The 16,749-nt window shown below is 38.3% G+C and overlaps 1 protein-coding gene across 1 annotated transcript; it reads right to left on the bottom strand.

The window, feature by feature from the left end:
• Positions 1 to 1,988: 1,988 nt before the first annotated feature.
• LOC143884044 (Chaperone DnaJ-domain superfamily protein) lies at positions 1,989 to 15,096 on the bottom strand. Its single transcript, XM_077387400.1, has 10 exons — positions 14,877 to 15,096; positions 14,730 to 14,792; positions 14,572 to 14,638; positions 14,147 to 14,206; positions 13,115 to 13,165; positions 12,899 to 12,979; positions 9,518 to 9,630; positions 4,640 to 4,757; positions 4,290 to 4,416; positions 1,989 to 2,443 (listed from the first exon to the last, which is right to left on the bottom strand). The coding sequence occupies exons 1-10, from the start codon at positions 14,996 to 14,998 to the stop codon at positions 2,340 to 2,342; spliced, it is 906 nt and encodes a 301-aa protein (XP_077243515.1). The 5' UTR covers positions 14,999 to 15,096; the 3' UTR covers positions 1,989 to 2,339.
• Between the last annotated feature and the right edge of the window lie 1,653 nt (positions 15,097 to 16,749).

Here is a 16,749-nt window from a genome sequence, read left to right as displayed (position 1 = left end):
ACCTTTTAATGGCCTGTCATATCATCGGCCCCGATCACGAGCATAGATGGCACCGGCATATATCATTGATGGAAGGATTGTGTCAAGCAGCAAGCCCCACCATAGCTGTGTAACTTGGATCGGGCTCAACCTGAACCTGATGGGTTCAACCTGATTTCAGCTTGGGTTGGGTTGGGTTCCATTAGTTCTAGAAAAAGCCAACCCAATTTAATTCCAGATTGCGTCAGACTTGAGGCCTTTTGGCAACGCTAACATGAACCCAACCCAACTCGATTTGGCAAAAACGAGTTAGACAGATTGGGTTACGATTGAGATAATTAGGTGGATTGGGTTAGGGTTGACACTACTTGGCTTGGGTCAGGGTTGACACTCCATGACCCTAGGCTCGGTTGGACTAGGGTTGGCTTCAACCCAACCCAAGCTGACCCAAGTTGAGAAGGCGGTGAGTGAGTAGAGCATAGGATAGGGCTGGAGAACAGAGAAAAATGATTCCTGTCCAAGCCCCAGCTCATGCTTTCCTCCTCCCTCCCGACCTCTTCAAATCCTACTCTCCCACCTCTCTACCTCTCTCCTACACTAGGTAAACGAGTGTTACACGAAATAATTTTTCATGGTTACCAAACATGCCCTAAGATTTAGTGTGATTTTCTACACCATGATACTCCTCCAATAGAGCACAGAAGATGGACGGTTCAGATCATCCAGCCATGCAACCACAAGGGACGATGAACTGTCTCACTCAGTTGTGACTTCCAAATGACTGCAAATGCCCCCAAAACGAGATCAAAATCATTAACAACTGACGGGAAATTCACAAGGGTACAACTTACAAGCCTATGTACCAAAAGATCAGATTCCAGAACAATTCGGCAAGGCAAATGGTCAAAATTTTGGGAACAGTTCTTCCGGTATATATTCCTACGTAAAGCATAGATGTATAATAATTTCTTGAGGGAATGATATTTCCACCCCCTCTGTTTGTATTTTCCCAAAAATGACTGCATTTCCAATTATTTTCCTGAAAACATCACTTCCCTTTTATATAGTACAACACACCTTAACAAGACTTTTTTTCTTTTTTTTTAAAATTGCAAATTATTCATGAAATTCGGGGATTTTTAAAAAAATGCAAGCATTTCAAAAATTTAAAAAGGTAAATTTAGCAGCTATGTACATGGATTAAATTTCCACCAAAACTGACACGAAAATAACAGAAATCTTCATGTTTCCTTCCCCGCCAAAATACATACCACAACAGCATATACGAAATCAATATAGTACGTGTATGAGCACTGAGTACTTGAGTAGTATGCTATGTCATTGTGTTATGTAATTATATTTATATCTATATGAAATGCATATGAAGTGTGGTGTATGTATTATGTATAAACAGTGGCATATACTGAATTATCAGACATGCACACAACAATGCATGTCATTAGGTGTTCGATGGTGTTAAACCATTACGGATGGTTGTCTCACTTAGGTGATGGATTCGGACCATTTGGATACACAGATTTTAGTATCCATGTTTTTAGTTTGAAAACAATGTAAAAGAGGGTTCATGATCAAGCAGTTATATGCTGTCCTGACAGCGTTTCTTGGATTTTAAGTGAGAAATTCAGGTTTTAAAAATCTCTCTTGCATCCTGAGATTTCCAAAACCTGAAAATATGGGAGGATCTGCTACTCTTGCTGACAGAAAGAAAGGGCGAGAGGTAAAAAAAACGAGTAAAAAACGACAGCTGGTCCGCTTCTTCTCTCGTCTCTTAGCTACAATTTTGAAGAAATCCCGGATTCTAAAATCCGTGTATCCAAACGGCCCCTTAGTGTATATTGCGCTCATCCTAGCATTTCTGAAGTTTCTTCTTAAAATCTATAATTTGCATTGTTTTCATATGTTTCCATGATTTTACAAGATTTCTACTGACATTTGAACCGAAACTAAAAGTAAAACCAAACCAAAACCTTAGCTATGGCAACAAAAAATAAAAAACAAAAATCTTACTGAGTGCAACTTATATTTCATAATCCATGACTATTGAACAGAGTAATCTTGAAGACAAAATTGTAATGCATGATCTTATACACCACCCCTTTATGAGTTCTGAAGAAGGGTGTTTTGGCACCAATTCCATGTGGGAATTGAACACGAGACCTTTGACAAGGTTCATGACCCTTACCACAAACACAACGGTGAGGGGTTGGTGGACCTTTGACAAGGTTCTTCTACACCACCCTTTATGAGTTAATCATCAAAATTTGTTTCTCAAAGGAGAATTTCAGATGAAAAAGAAAAAGTGGACAGATGACCATCGATGGAGGTTTAAATAAAACCAGTTATCTTCTGCGCTTTGTTTCTTTTCGCATGTCTGCCAGGTAGCTATCCATGTTAGCTTTGTTCCACAAACGTTTATGAACAAGATCGCTCTTCGTCAATTCATCTGACACAATCAAATGAAAAATGAGAGGAACAGATGTAAAACCAATCCATGACTAGAAATTATCTACACTCTACTGTCTGTATCTATACACTCACACACGGCGGCAGGTCACTGTTATGTATGTGCAATAGACTAGAGTACACATATCATCGAGATAAATAAAGTGATGATTTTGTCATTAATCACCATACTGAAATTTGCTGTATAAAGAATATCAACCATCTATCAAATCTGGAACATGCAGTAGAGCGGCAACCCACCTCTTGGATGGGATGTTGGCCTAAAAATTGAACTGCTGTGTGTTTTTAACAATCTGATCAATGGAATTTTTGCTGGACCATTGATTATCACTTTTGTTTATTTATTGATTCAATGGACGGATCATCTGATTGTTGTGACACATGGGTTATGGCCCAGAGATTGGTCACTCGAGAATTGACATTGATGGAAACGTACACTGACTAGAAGGTGCGGATGGGTTATAGTCCGAATTGGTGTCGTACAAGAGATCATTACAGATATCAACATTAAACTCTCTGTTACAAGGTATCCACATGTACTCATAAACTACAATAGCATATTGGTATTTGAATAAGTGCGTTCTCATTTTTACACGGTAAACTAGATACGAGAAAATAGAATGCGTAAGTTAAATGTTTCTCTTTATTGCCTTTATTGTTTGGTGATGGCCAGTTTGTGTCAAAGAAAAGAGAAGCTTAAGCCTCTGACTTGGGAATGACTTAGTAGATAAACCGAGACAGCACCGATAGGAAATTCCGGAATAAAGTTCTGGGAGGCTATCGATGTCATGGATATTCACATCTCAGGACTACCAACAACGACGGAGCAAGGACGGACAGGATCCAAAAAAAATCCTGTTATTTGTGAAATAATGCAGGGTAATGATATTATTAGAAACTTTTAATCGACGCAAGTGTCATCATTGACAGGTCTTCCATTTTTTTGAGGATTTCTACGTAATGAGCAAGCAGAGAAAAGGGCTAGAACACCATGTAACTGTTGGTTTGTTACATGATCGCAAAAAATAACCAAAAGGTGGACGTGTGTCGAATCACTGAGCCCTTAGAGGTTGTAGAAAGAAAAAATGGAATGAAATTTATGAGGTGAACAGTTATTAGGAGTTTTATAGATTGGCTTGCTTGCATCCCATCACAAGTCTTGTGGCTAATCAATCTTCAGTCGAACTTCCACAGCCTCTCTCAGCTAATGTTGTTGCATTTCTAATTAGTTTGATGTTGGGGCAGGGACAAATGGCACGTCAGTGGTTTTTATTTATAAGTTCATTTCTGGTATACAGTCTGAATTCTGAAACAGTGAAACACATATATTTATGAGATAGCTTGTGAAAGCTTGTAAACTACAGTTTTGGTACTATATGTGTTTATTGTATTGGGCCATCACTTATTTTGTGAATGATTTTCTTTGGAAAGCTTATTGACATGTGAAAGCCAATTGTGCTGTGATAGTTCTCAGATATTATTGGTTTGTATTTGACATGAACCCTCGCCATCCTTGAGATGATCATTGGCTAGCTGGGGAACTGATTAAGGGCATCAACCAAGTCATTGGCTTGTAGTGGGGAGTTTCACTGGAATTGCCTGGACTATGGTTCAAGTCTTCTCAACAAGCATCAAGGTTTTAGTTTCAATGATGTAACTAACAACAAAAACAAGTTGCTTTGCTGGATAACTTCTGTCAATTTCAAAATAGCAACATAACTTCAGTTCTGAAATTGCAAGATAGATTAGGGCATTCCTAGAAGATTATTGGAGACTTTAAAACCCTGTTTGAAACCAAGCAAGTAGGATTAGGTTAGCAAATTTACCAATATTCCTCCATGCTTTAAGAGGAACTCTGAGGCATGTTTGCGTCATGTAACAAGCATCATCCCAGGAATAGGGAGCTTTTTTAATCTGGTATCTCCAAAACCAACAGCCTCTCCACAATAATAGCTGGATGAATTAACATGGATGAGTAGAGTACTGAAAGTGAACTCTAATGATCTTTTAATATGTAAACATATCTTGCAGGAAACAGATAGAAGAGAAAGCGAAATCAAGAAGAAATAATAAATTAACATTATAAACTTCTTGTAAAGTTTATAGGAGTTTCAAACCAAGAATGGCAAGACTACAGAGCTTATGCGATTCTTCTTGATGAGATAAACTAACAGACCTTGCCAAGGGTGTAAGGTAAGAGTAGAAACTGGACCGCAACAAGATTCCACATGGAGGGCTTTTCAGCTCCCTGGATCTGCAAATCAAGTTCTTTGCTAAGATCCTCCAGCATTGTCCTGTGATGAATAAATGGATGGGTTATATTAATTACAATTTAAGAATCAGGAGAGACGGAGCAAAATAGTTTAAGATAACAGTAATCTTATCAAGCATCTACAATACCCATTTATTCACCAGTCGGCAAAATAGCCACTCATATGAGGGACAAAACCCAGTTCAAGAATAAATAAAATACCAGTAAATGGGAGGAAATCCCAGGAACACAGACAACACATCGACTTACTGAAGGACATGCATATGCAGAAGAAAATGATGCAAGAGACAACCAAAACATAGGCCCATTTATAAAAGTATGCCGAAGTATATGGATGGTATGAAACTGGAATGATTAAAAGATTCATAAAAAGAGTATATTGAATACTAGATTTAATTCTACTTTTTAAAAGTTTGTAAAACCCTAGATAGGATAGATTATCATGAATTTTACCTGGTCGAAAGGGAAGAGGATATCTCTCTCCTAGTTCTTCATCAATTTGGTATCAGAGCTATAAAAATTAGTTTTCTTCCTTATTGATTCTACAACAATTTGTTGTCCTTTAGAAAGTCGATGTTTTGGGGGAAATAGGTGGTTTTGTGAACCCTCAATTGTGATATTTTTTATAAATTTTGAATTGAATAGGTTTAAGTGGAAGTATGAAGGTTTGAATTAGGGTTGATCTGTAGTGTTTTTTTTCTTTCTTTTGAATGGTAGGGTTGATCTATAGTTAAAAATATTTTAGTATAGAAAGTTATATTTTTTGAGAAGATTTGTGGAAATTTCTATTTTTTGTTCTAAAAGAATTCTAGCTTGCTTAAGAATGTCTTATAAATACTTTTTTTTTTCCTGAAATAGTAGTCTTATAAATAGAGGGCAAGCCTTGGCGCAACGGTAAGTTTGCTCCATTGCGACCTGGTGGTCACGGGTTCGAATCACGAAAACAGCCTCTCTGCAAAGCAAAGGGTAAGGCTGCGTATATCTAGCCCTCCCCACACCGGGGAACCTGTAATGGCCGGAGCCTCGTGCACTGGGGCCGCCCTTTTTTATGGTAGTCTTATAAACACTTTAAAGTTAGAAAGTGTGAAAGAAAAATCTAGCTTGTTTAAAACATGCGGTTGATATTTTATATCTGTTGCACCACATACCAAATAAAATTTAAATTATCATCCTTTGAAAACCCAACTTCATTGTGCATGAAAATATAAATGTAGCCAAGCCATGAGAAAAGCTACAGACAGCACTTTCTCAATCCTCATATGTCAATTAAATATTGCGCTATAATAATATCGAATGGGAGAAATATCAACCTGGAGGGGAGACCAAAGAAGAGAAAGTGAGGCCCGATTGTGGAAAGGGTGGAAAAGACTCTATCTGGAAGCGGAACCTTGGTCATTAGGGGGAAGAATCACTCTTGTTAAGACAATTTAGCTAATATCACTATCTTATACTTCACTCTTTTCAGATGCCCGGTTAGTGTGATCAACCAGTTTGAGCAAATTCAATGGGATTTTCTATGGGGCAACTCATAGGAGAAAAGGAAATTTCATCTTTTAAGCTAGGAAGAAGTGTGTGAGCCTATTAAGGTGGGCAGTTTAGGAGTTCAAAACCTGAGAGCCGTGAACAAATCCTTGCTTGTGAAGTGGCTTTGGGGGTTTGGTGAGGAGAGACAACAGCTTTGGACTCGAGTGATTGAGAGCATGGTTTTAAATTTCAACCGAAACCGAAACGTTCCGAAACCGAAATAGCCAAAATTTACAAAATTTTGGTCGAAATTTCGTTAATTTTGGAAATTTCGGCAAAATTTGTTAAAAAATATTATTTTTTATTCTTTTACAAAGTTACGATCGAAATCATTGAAATTTCGACCCAAAAAAACGTTGTTTCGAGCGCGTGTACCAAATTTCGACCAAAATTTCGGGATTTCGGCTGAAATTTCGGTTTCGGATAAGTCCGAAATTTTAGCCCAAACCGAAATTTAAAACCATGATTGAGAGCAAGAGCAACTACGAGGCATTCATTGGGAATTAGATATCTAATGATAAGTTCAGAAGTAAAGGTTTGACTGCGTGGAGGGATATATTGAGACAAAAGGATAGATAAACTTCAGGGTTTACAAAGGTGATAGGGTCAAGTTTTGGCAAAACATATGATGTTCATAGGCGTTGTTGAAGGAGTTATTCCCTGATCTTTGTGCGGTGGTAGATGACAGAGAGGCTCGAGTCTAAGATTGTTTCGAGTGGGTGGAGGGGTAGATCTCTTGGAACATAAAGTTTAGATGAAATTTCTTTGACGAAGAGATTGATCGGGAAGCCTGGCTCTTGGACACCCTTGATTCCTGGTACATCAAGAAGTTTAGCAACGACAAAAGGGTTTGGATCTGGAGCTGGCCAGGGATCCTCGGCGTCAAGTCTTTTTACCACATGCTTGTTCCTAGCTCTCCATCTCCACATCTTTCCAAAGGTTGGTGCATACAGGCACCTCCTAGAGTCTGGGCATTTGGGTGGACATCCTTCCAGGAAAAGATATTGATAGTTCAGTTGCGTAACGGAAGACCCTTATAGTTGATCATTGCGCCCTTTATGTGGAGGCATGCGAGTCTATAGAGTACCTCCTTCAGTACAGGATTGCCAGAGATGCTTGGTACCATAATCTCAAGAGATTCGAGGTATCGTTGCTGTTTCCTTCACACCTCCCCAACCTTTCGTATTGCTGGTCCTTTTCTTAGGTACCATAATCTCAAGAGGGAGGATCTTATGGCCAGTGGCATTATTTGCTACCATATGTGTCCTTTGGAAAGAATGAAATGCTCGCATTTTCAAAAGCACTGCCAAAAGCCAAAAAATCATCTTCATGAAGGCCATATCGCTTACAATCTCCTAGGTGAAGATCCTTTCCGATTTTAAGTTCATCTCAAGCTCTGACCTTATACGGAGATGGAAGGAGGTTTCTTTAAGGAGAGAGCTGAGGTTCTCAACCTCTGGTGGACTCCTTATCTCGGTCAAAAATTAGTTTGTTTCAATGCGCCTTTAGGCTATCTCTCTTCCTGGCCGCTTTTCGCACTTTCCCACCATGTTATTGTGTGGTACTGTGCCAATCAAGTATATTCGGGTCGTTTGTTTCGTGATTATGCTCTCCTCGGTGATGATATCGTTATCGGCCAGAAGACCAAACGATAAGTCCAGTTATCTCTCTCTCTTGGGAAAGTCATCCAATTGGCAAAACCCATTTCTAAGACGACTGTCATCACCGACTCTTGGTCAACACACTCTTTGGTGAAGTTGAAGTTCGACGGATCAAGCATGGCATTCCGGTGCCCGCCGGTGTAGGGCGTGATGTAGACCCGGGGAGGGAAATAGAAGAAAGAGGAGAGAAGAGAAGAAGAAGAGCAGGAGAATAATAGAAGAAGAATAGATGGAGAAGAGAAAAGAAAGAATAAAGGAGGAAGATGAGGAAGAAGAAGAAATCTCGGGAGAAGAAGAGAGGAAATTAGAGGGAAGAACTCAATTAATCTTTATTCATCAAAACTTAAAAATCCCTAATACTATTTATAGGCAATTGAAATAAAATTCCATGGAAAATAAATAACAGCCCTAAATCTAAATACATGGAAAATAAAATCTTAATGGGCAAATAGGCCACTTATTGGCCTACCATATGCATCATGGAGTCTTCTTAGGGACGTGAATGACACCGACAGATGGGCTTTTCTGACCATATAGAAGTCACAGACTAACAAAGCAGAGATCATGGCCCTTTTCTGACCATATAGAGGTCACAGACTAATGAACTGTGCTTCAAGACATCATGAGGATAGATACTAGCGATCTGGGTAGAGTAATCATAGAGGGAGATTCTCTCAAAGCCACAAACAAGGTTTTAAATTTCGGTTTCGGAATGCGTTTCGGTCCTCACCGAAATTGAAATTTCGGCCGAAATTTCGAAATTTTGGGTGAAATCTGACGAAACCAAAAGACTGATTTTTATCTCGTCCTAAAATTTTGCCCGAAATTATCAAAATTTCGCCCGAAATTTCGGAAGAAAATTATTTAACGTTAAAAATCCAGATTTCTTGGAGATATTCCTTAAATTTTGTACGGTTTCGACTTCACCCAATTTTAGTTTCTTTCTCCACCGAAACCCGAAATTTTGGACCAAAATTTCAGATTTCGGTCAAAATTTAAAACCTTGGCCATAAAGTGGATGGATAGGAGTCGACCTCATCCATGGAGGTCTGCAAACATGATTGAAGAAATCCTTGATCGGGTGGGGGCACCTGGCCTGATTTCAGCATGTTAGAAGATCATCCAACTCAGATGCAGATCACTTAGCACGAGCAGGTGTTGACAGGGCCGTTTAGAGTTCCTCGATTTACACCTCCCATGACTTTTTCCTTGACTTTTCATTACTCTTGATCTTCTATGTACCTCAGCTTGTTTGTTTCTCCTTTGTATTGACCATCCCGCTCGTGCTTTCCCTCTCTTTCTTCATTAATACATTATTCTATCATTCAAAACAAAAAATGGGAGCTAACATTTACTCCACCTTACTTTTGGTGTCATATAGCCAATTTATGTTAGATTATTTCATTGGCTGTTACAATTCCCAATGTGCTGCAGGAACAACTAAAAGAGTAACGTAATGATTGGTACTGCATAGTCCCAAAAACAATGAGGGTAAATATCGGATCCATATCAGACTGATGCTGTCAATTGACATATTGCAATATTTGTACTTGAAAGAGGAAGATTTGATCATGCAATGATGAAAATAAATCCTTACTTGTCCATCTGCTTGTTACCCTTTTTCTTGTTTGCCATTCCGCCACTGCGTTCAAGTTCCAGTGCTCGTAGCCTATTCTTATAAGCTGGTGTCTTCTTAACCATGCTTATAGCCTGCAATTGTGTAAGTAGATTATTGAGCACTTGGAAAATGAAGCATATAGAACTGTTCATGTAGTGAGTGATGCCATAAACAGAAAATTCCTACAAACCTACATGAAATGTACTCAACCACAGGAAGCAAGTTAGTTTCAAGGCAGTTCATATTTTATTTACTTTATGCTATTCATAACGTAAAAGAATAACTACAGGAAAAACCTTCAACAACAGTTAAGTAACTTTCTTCACTAGGAAAATAGTGCCTCTCTATATCTCTCGATCTCGCTCTCTCTCTCTGTGTGTCTGTGCATGTAAGTTTAACATATAACGCTGGGTCTTAAAGCATTACAAGTCACTTTTCTGCTTTACAATTTGCATCTCAATTTACATGCAAGAGGAGGCATACCCACCAACATAAGATGCTATTAACTGATTGATCTCTTGAAACTTATATGCAACATGCTATAAACTGATTGGGTACAATCAAGGCTACTAAGGTAATTTGGAGAACCCAGTGCACAGTAGTGGTACATCATGAGCCACTTTCGATAATCAAGTACCTGTGATATGATTAGCTTTGTATTATATGTTCTCTGAGGAAGTTATATATATCACATTATCACCCACATTGAGTATATTTATCCCTCTGGAAAGACAGACTGGCAAAAGGATACAAGAATTCAAATAAAATAGTTTAATCGAATGGAATAGTTTTTCTTCTTTATTTTTCTCTCTAGAACAATTGGATGACAACCCCACTTCGTCTTTCTCTAAATGGTAGACATCGACACAATAGGCTTTAAGATAAGAGATGGGAGAACCTTTTTCATTGTATTTTTCTAATTCCTTTGAACCCTTTTGGCAGTTGTGAATCAGGGTAGAGGGAAAAATCCCTGAATTTGGTTGAAAAAAAGATGCAGGATCCAAAGTATATGCTTTATAAGAGGGTTTGTTTCCTTTGTTTTGTTCATGGAAGGGAGGCATCCTTGTTACATCTTATATGTAAAATAACTACAATGATGCAATGATCAATCACCATGAAAGATGCTACACATGAATGTGTAAAACCTAAGTTGGCATGAAAATTATTATTCTGTACTTTACCTTTCTAAATTAGCTTAATCAACTAGAAGGTGACCCATTTAGGCAACTGCAATCCTTACATGATAAAACGTTCAATTACTCTCTAGAATAAAAGTGAGTAGGAACAATAACATGGAAAAAGAAGCTCGAGCTACAAAAACCTATGGGGCGGTACATCAAGGCATTATTTTGTTGACCCAGGGGATGTTTGAGAGTCTAGTAGTGGAATGGGATTCCCTTAATGTCATCCGGTGGTTGAAGGGAACATCTTCGAATCCTTGGAGGCTCAATAGATTCTTTGATGAGATCATGGACCGTGTTGGATCTTCCTCTGTGGTCTTCCAGCATGTTCGCAGATCAGCAAATGATATTGCAGACCGGCATGTGAGAGAGGGGGTTACTAAGGATGCTCTCACCCTTTTCGACAACCTTCCCCCTTGATGCCTTTGTTTGGGATATACTTTTATCTCCTAAGTTGTTTCTTTCTTTGTGTGCTCTCTTCCTTCATGTGCCTTTGTATTTGACCTTCTCGGTCTTTCTTTTTTAATATAATTGGCAGCTATTCAAAAAAAAAAAAGCTACAAAAACCTATGGCATGGACGTTAGATGGCTGTCAACTATGATATGATCAATTGATTGTTACTTTGTAATTACATCATCTTGTCTAGAAAGTTGGGGTAATTAGATAGAGGGCGCGTTGCTGGTCCATATCTGTATCCCCATAATCCTTAACCTCTCAGATACAGTTCTACAGCACGCGACAAGATAATTATCTGCAGGGCTTGAAAAACTCAAAACACAACTAGCAATTGAAAAACTCTGCAATTGCAAATGTTCCTCAAGTTGAATTCACCAGATGAGGAGCCAGAATCATTACCAGTAAATATAGAAATGCTTTTAGATTTTCCCCTCATTAGTAAACTTTTAATTACTAAAACACGATATTTGATTTGAATACTGGCCCCAAACTAAAAAAATCTAACACGACAGACAAGAATAAAATCCTCAGGAAATTCACTTATATGCACAAAATCGTTTCTTAGAAAATCTAGAAACGTAAAGTCAAAGTAATAATTATAAAATGAAAAAGTTACAAGATAAATACATCTATCACCGAAATGATCTAATGAAACCTCTTGATCATTCTCTACCGATGAGTATTTATTTGAAAAGATGCCAAAGGACTAACAAAGTAATTTTTATTTTATTTTTCATTTTCAAGTTTGTCAGAAATAGATTAGCGTGTTATAGAAGAAAATGTCCTCACACCTGATCTTTTCAGGTTACTCATGTCAAATGACCAAAAGAAATTTAATATAATACTTAATATACTCAAAGTCTACGTTTAATCTCTTGTCACAAGACAAAAAGAAATTTAATATAATACTTAATATTAGTGTTTAAAAATGTGAATGCAACGCGGAACGCGGCCGAAGAAAATCCTAGTCAACTCGGCACGACACGGACGACTAGTCAGTTGACGCGGACATAATTCGGGAGAGTCAAAGGAGTTTTTATGGACTCTGTGGGGCAAAATGGGGAACGCGGATGCGGCACAGCGCGGAATGCGGCCAAGGTAAAAGGGAGTCAACGCGGACGTGGGGAAGTTTTAAAACTATGCATAATATCGTCAAAGTCTAAATTTAATTTCAGCAAGTCATAAGAACTAGTGAACAGAAACTAATATTAGTAACTCATCATACTATTTTACTGAAATAAAACAACAGGTCGGATAATATAATTTGAATGTCCATAAAATAAGAATACCTTTCCCAGGTACAAGAAAAAAAATTGTGCTATTCATTTGGAACAGGTCGGATAATATAATTTGAATGTCCATAAAATAAGAATACCTTTCCCAGGTAGAAGATAAAACATTGTGCTATTCATTTGGAAGAACCATATATCTCTCCATGTAAAAGAAATGCCCCAAATCCTACAGGTTGACTGAGGCACCCAATATTTGATCTATACGATAAGGATAATTATTTTTATAGTTCTCTAGACATGAAATTCACATCAATTACTTGCATCCAAACCCCTAAGTAAACATGTAAAGATCACTATTTTAACAAGAGACAAAGCCAATATTTGCAGCCCAATCTTAACCTGGTTATCTAACTACTGAATTGTGCAGCGACAGTATTGGCAACGAAACATAAGATGTCACATTTTGGTCATATTTGATGCATCTTCATACCTGTGTATACCTGCTCCACTGATTCAGATACTGAAATGCTGAAAGAACCAAAAGAAGACCCACTAAGACTGCACGAGGATCCTGTAAGAAAAAAAAATGGCTGCTAAGTAACACCAGTTTGGAGCAGTAAGTTCAATCCTACTTCCTATTTAAACATAATTTTTATCAACGACTAAGTATGTAAATAGCAGAAAGGAAAAACAAAATAGTGCTTACAGTTTTGTGCCCGTAATATGCATGATAGTAACGAGCCGTATTGTAGAACACCTGAAACAAAGAAGAAATTAGTTGTGACATTCTTAATAATCTGATATATGCAATGGATATAAAATCCTAATACTTGGAAATTAAATAACAAAAAAATTTACGCAATAATATCCTGGCATAACCATTTACTCCTATATTTATTCCATTGGGAAGAAAAAATTCTATGATATATCCTGGCACGGAGTTATTTTCGCTTCGCCCTCGCAGCACCAATCTCTGTTGATTCCAGTCCAACCTTCTCTATCAGCTTGGTCCGGTAGAGGATCATGCTAGGGTCAGATGATCCTCCCACCCCTGCTTCCGGATTTTGATCCGCTACTCCATCCCCATAAGGTAGGTACATTGTTAAAAAATAATACACTTAAAAATGAATTGTTAAAGGAAATCTCTATACTACATAGTCATACCATTCACATATCAACAACAGCTCAGACACACCATCTCAGATCACCCACATATCCCATTAAGTATTAAATGTACTATGTATTAGAGCAGGGGATGGAGAATTTCGACCATATCAACACACACAAAAATTCCATAAAGGACCCGCTCTCATGATGCGGTTTGGTCCTTAACTTCCTGTTTAAGAACTCGGCATACTAAAAGTATCTCTATGTCTCCAACAGACAGAATAGTGGAATGTTATAAGCAGTATGCATGACCCCTACCCTACCTCATAGACAAAACTCAAGATTAGCAAATTTTAATCACAAGTATCACAAAGCGGGAAGATACCTTTACCTTCTTTGAAATATAGTTTCAGAATGGAGATTGTAATTACTGGAAAAACAGGCAATATTCATGATAGTAATAGCACGGAAGAAAAGGAATTAAGTGTTGTTCATAAAAAAACTTAAACTCCATCACAGTGTAAAGCTAAATTGTAATTTGGGTTTCTCTAGGTTGCAGTTCTGTTCAGCTATCTAGAAAATGCACAAATTGTGATTTTGGTGTACATCCTAACGTGGCTACTATATGTACCTCCTCTGGATGTGCAATTGCATAATCGTATTGCTCCCGTGTAGCTTCATCCTTCAAAATCTGCAATGGCAAAGAAATTCCTCCCATTAAAAAAAACAGTGAAGAAAATCATATCAAGTCTATCCCATCAGTACTACTTTCTACTACAAGGTGAAAGATCAAAACATGCAAAACAAAGTTGTGAAAAATAACTACTGAACTATGTCATCGAGTTCGAATGCAATGTTAGCAAAATTGGAGGCTAAATTTTTTAAATATCTAGTAATGTAACAAGGAACAGATCATAATCGAAGCACCAATTTATCAATTTTAAAACTAAATATAGAATAAAAAAACAAAGTAAGCAATAATCCTAAAATTAGACGAAATTCAGCAACCTGTTCTAACAAAGATCAACATAACCCTAAAATCTAAAATCACCATACCTCATAAGCATTTGCGACTTTCACAAACAGCTTTTTCGACTCTGGATCCGGATTTTTATCCGGGTGACTGAAAGAACAGAAAAAAAAAAGAATTTAGGTTTTCAAAAAGCGCATGAAAAAACTTCAATTGGAGGAGTAATGAGAGACGCAAAACATACTATTTCAAGGAGAGCTTGTAATAAGCTTTCTTGATCTCGGACGAATTGGCGCTTTGAGAAACCCTAGAAATGAGAGAAGATGAGCGGTTGAGGTAAAGTGGAGGTGAAATGGGGAAAAAGAAAAACTAATGAGAGAAATTGATTTACCCGAGGAGGTCGTAACAGTCATCTTCGTCGCAGTAAATGGCGGAAGAAAGAGGAAGAATGAGGAAAAGAAGGGAGCAGAAAAGTGCAGAGACGGCGGACCACCGATTTGGAGGTGGTGCCATCGATCTGAACTCCTGAAAAGGGAATTTCTTGAATGGGTCTCTCTGTAAATAATAGAGATGAAGGAGAACGTATTTCTTTGTTCTCTAATTTACCGAAATAGCACCGGATGATGGATTGAATTACGAGAAGCACAAATGCACGCACGACCACTTCCGAAGTAGGAGGGACTAGGGCTACACACAAAACCTGCCAAAACCAATAAACCGAACCGGGCTTTTCAGTTTGGTTGTTCTAGGCATTGGTTTGGTCATGGTTAAGACTTTTTGCTGAACTAATTCCATCGGTTTGGTTGACGGTTTTGGAGTTTTAATCCGAAAATAAATCAAAACTGGACCGAAGAGAAACTGTAGACACCCCATTTTGGCCACCCCCTGTGGACGCCCATTTTTTAGCCCCCCCCCCCCCCCCCCCCCCCACCCAACGCGCGTGCGCTCGTAACCTGGAGGGTATTTTTGCTATTTTGGGTGGTCTAGGGGTAGTTCTATCATTGTAGTCACCCTAAGGGTGCGTTTGGATTGCCAGAATCAAGAATCGGTATCGGTATCACATGCCAATCCAATTCCAATTCCTCCAGTAAACGGATTATGATTCCCATTCTAGTGTTTGTGTAAGCCATGGAATTTAACTAAGGAATCAATTGTGATTCCCATTCTAGCATTTGGTACTGTCGAGACCAACGCCGGAACGGAATCAAATTTTCAATAATTTTTTCAACAAATAACCCACAAACATCAACCTATCAAACTATAATATGTGGGATTTGCTAGCGTCCATTGCTGAAGGCATTTCGCAGATGGGCTGTTGCATGTGAGAGCAGCCACCTCGTGAATGAAGACAAAATATGGTGAAAAGTGAGCCTCTGTGGCTGCTCTCACATGCAACAGCCCATCCGGAAATGCTTTCTGTGATGGATGCTAGCAGATCCCATAATTAAAATACGAGAGAGTGAGAGAACATATGGGTGCAATCCAGACCGTTCAACCAGAATCAGTCAGAGAGAGAGAGAGAGAGAGAGAGAGAGGATTGAACACAACAACAGAACAAAAAGGCTATGGCTTTCAAGGAATTAGAAATAGAGATTGTCAGTAATTCGTTGTTCCAAGAAGGGCCAATGATCATGTGCTGTATTTCTCTCATGTCTAAATATTATGGAACTCGATCTCGAAGCTGTTACGTACCCAAGATTAGCTGGAAGATCTTCTTGATTTCCTTAGTAGTAGATTTCCTTATTTCTTGCTATAGCTAGGATATTTCCCTTAATATTAGTTTCCTTTTATTATTATCTTGTTTCCTAAGTATCATTTAGGACTTGGGAAGTTTGGATTGTTTCCTACATAGTAGAAATGCTAATTCTATAAGTATGTAATCTCTTTCTTTTTAACGTATGAATGGAAAAGCAAGGACTGTTTTAGGAGATTTGGCCATCTCGAATCGGCCTACATTGTTTCTTTCTCTATTATTTTTACTTTTATCCAAGGGGTTGTATCATCTGGTATCAGAGCTATGGCTAATGAAAGTCATGCTACCCGAAACCAGCGGATGGAGGCAGAAATTCGATCTCTTAAGGAAGGCTATGAAATGCACGGATGTATTCTTGAAGATATTCTAAAGAAATTGACGGCCTTAGATGCAACATGCCAAAGTTTAGTCGCATCAAAGGTTCAGGACGAATTGGATGATGCCCCCGTAGCACCACAAGTAAATCAAGGAAATCTCGAAGATGTGCAGACACATCTCCGTACCCTCCGTC

The sequence above is a fragment of the Tasmannia lanceolata genome, unplaced genomic scaffold, assembly GCF_043159265.1.
Source record: "Tasmannia lanceolata isolate RefF3 unplaced genomic scaffold, GAP_Taslan_0.1 ptg000008l, whole genome shotgun sequence".
Taxonomy (NCBI): Eukaryota; Viridiplantae; Streptophyta; class Magnoliopsida; order Canellales; family Winteraceae; genus Tasmannia; species Tasmannia lanceolata.
Note: the sequence above shows the minus strand (reverse complement) of the source record. Positions and strands in the feature narration are given on the sequence as shown.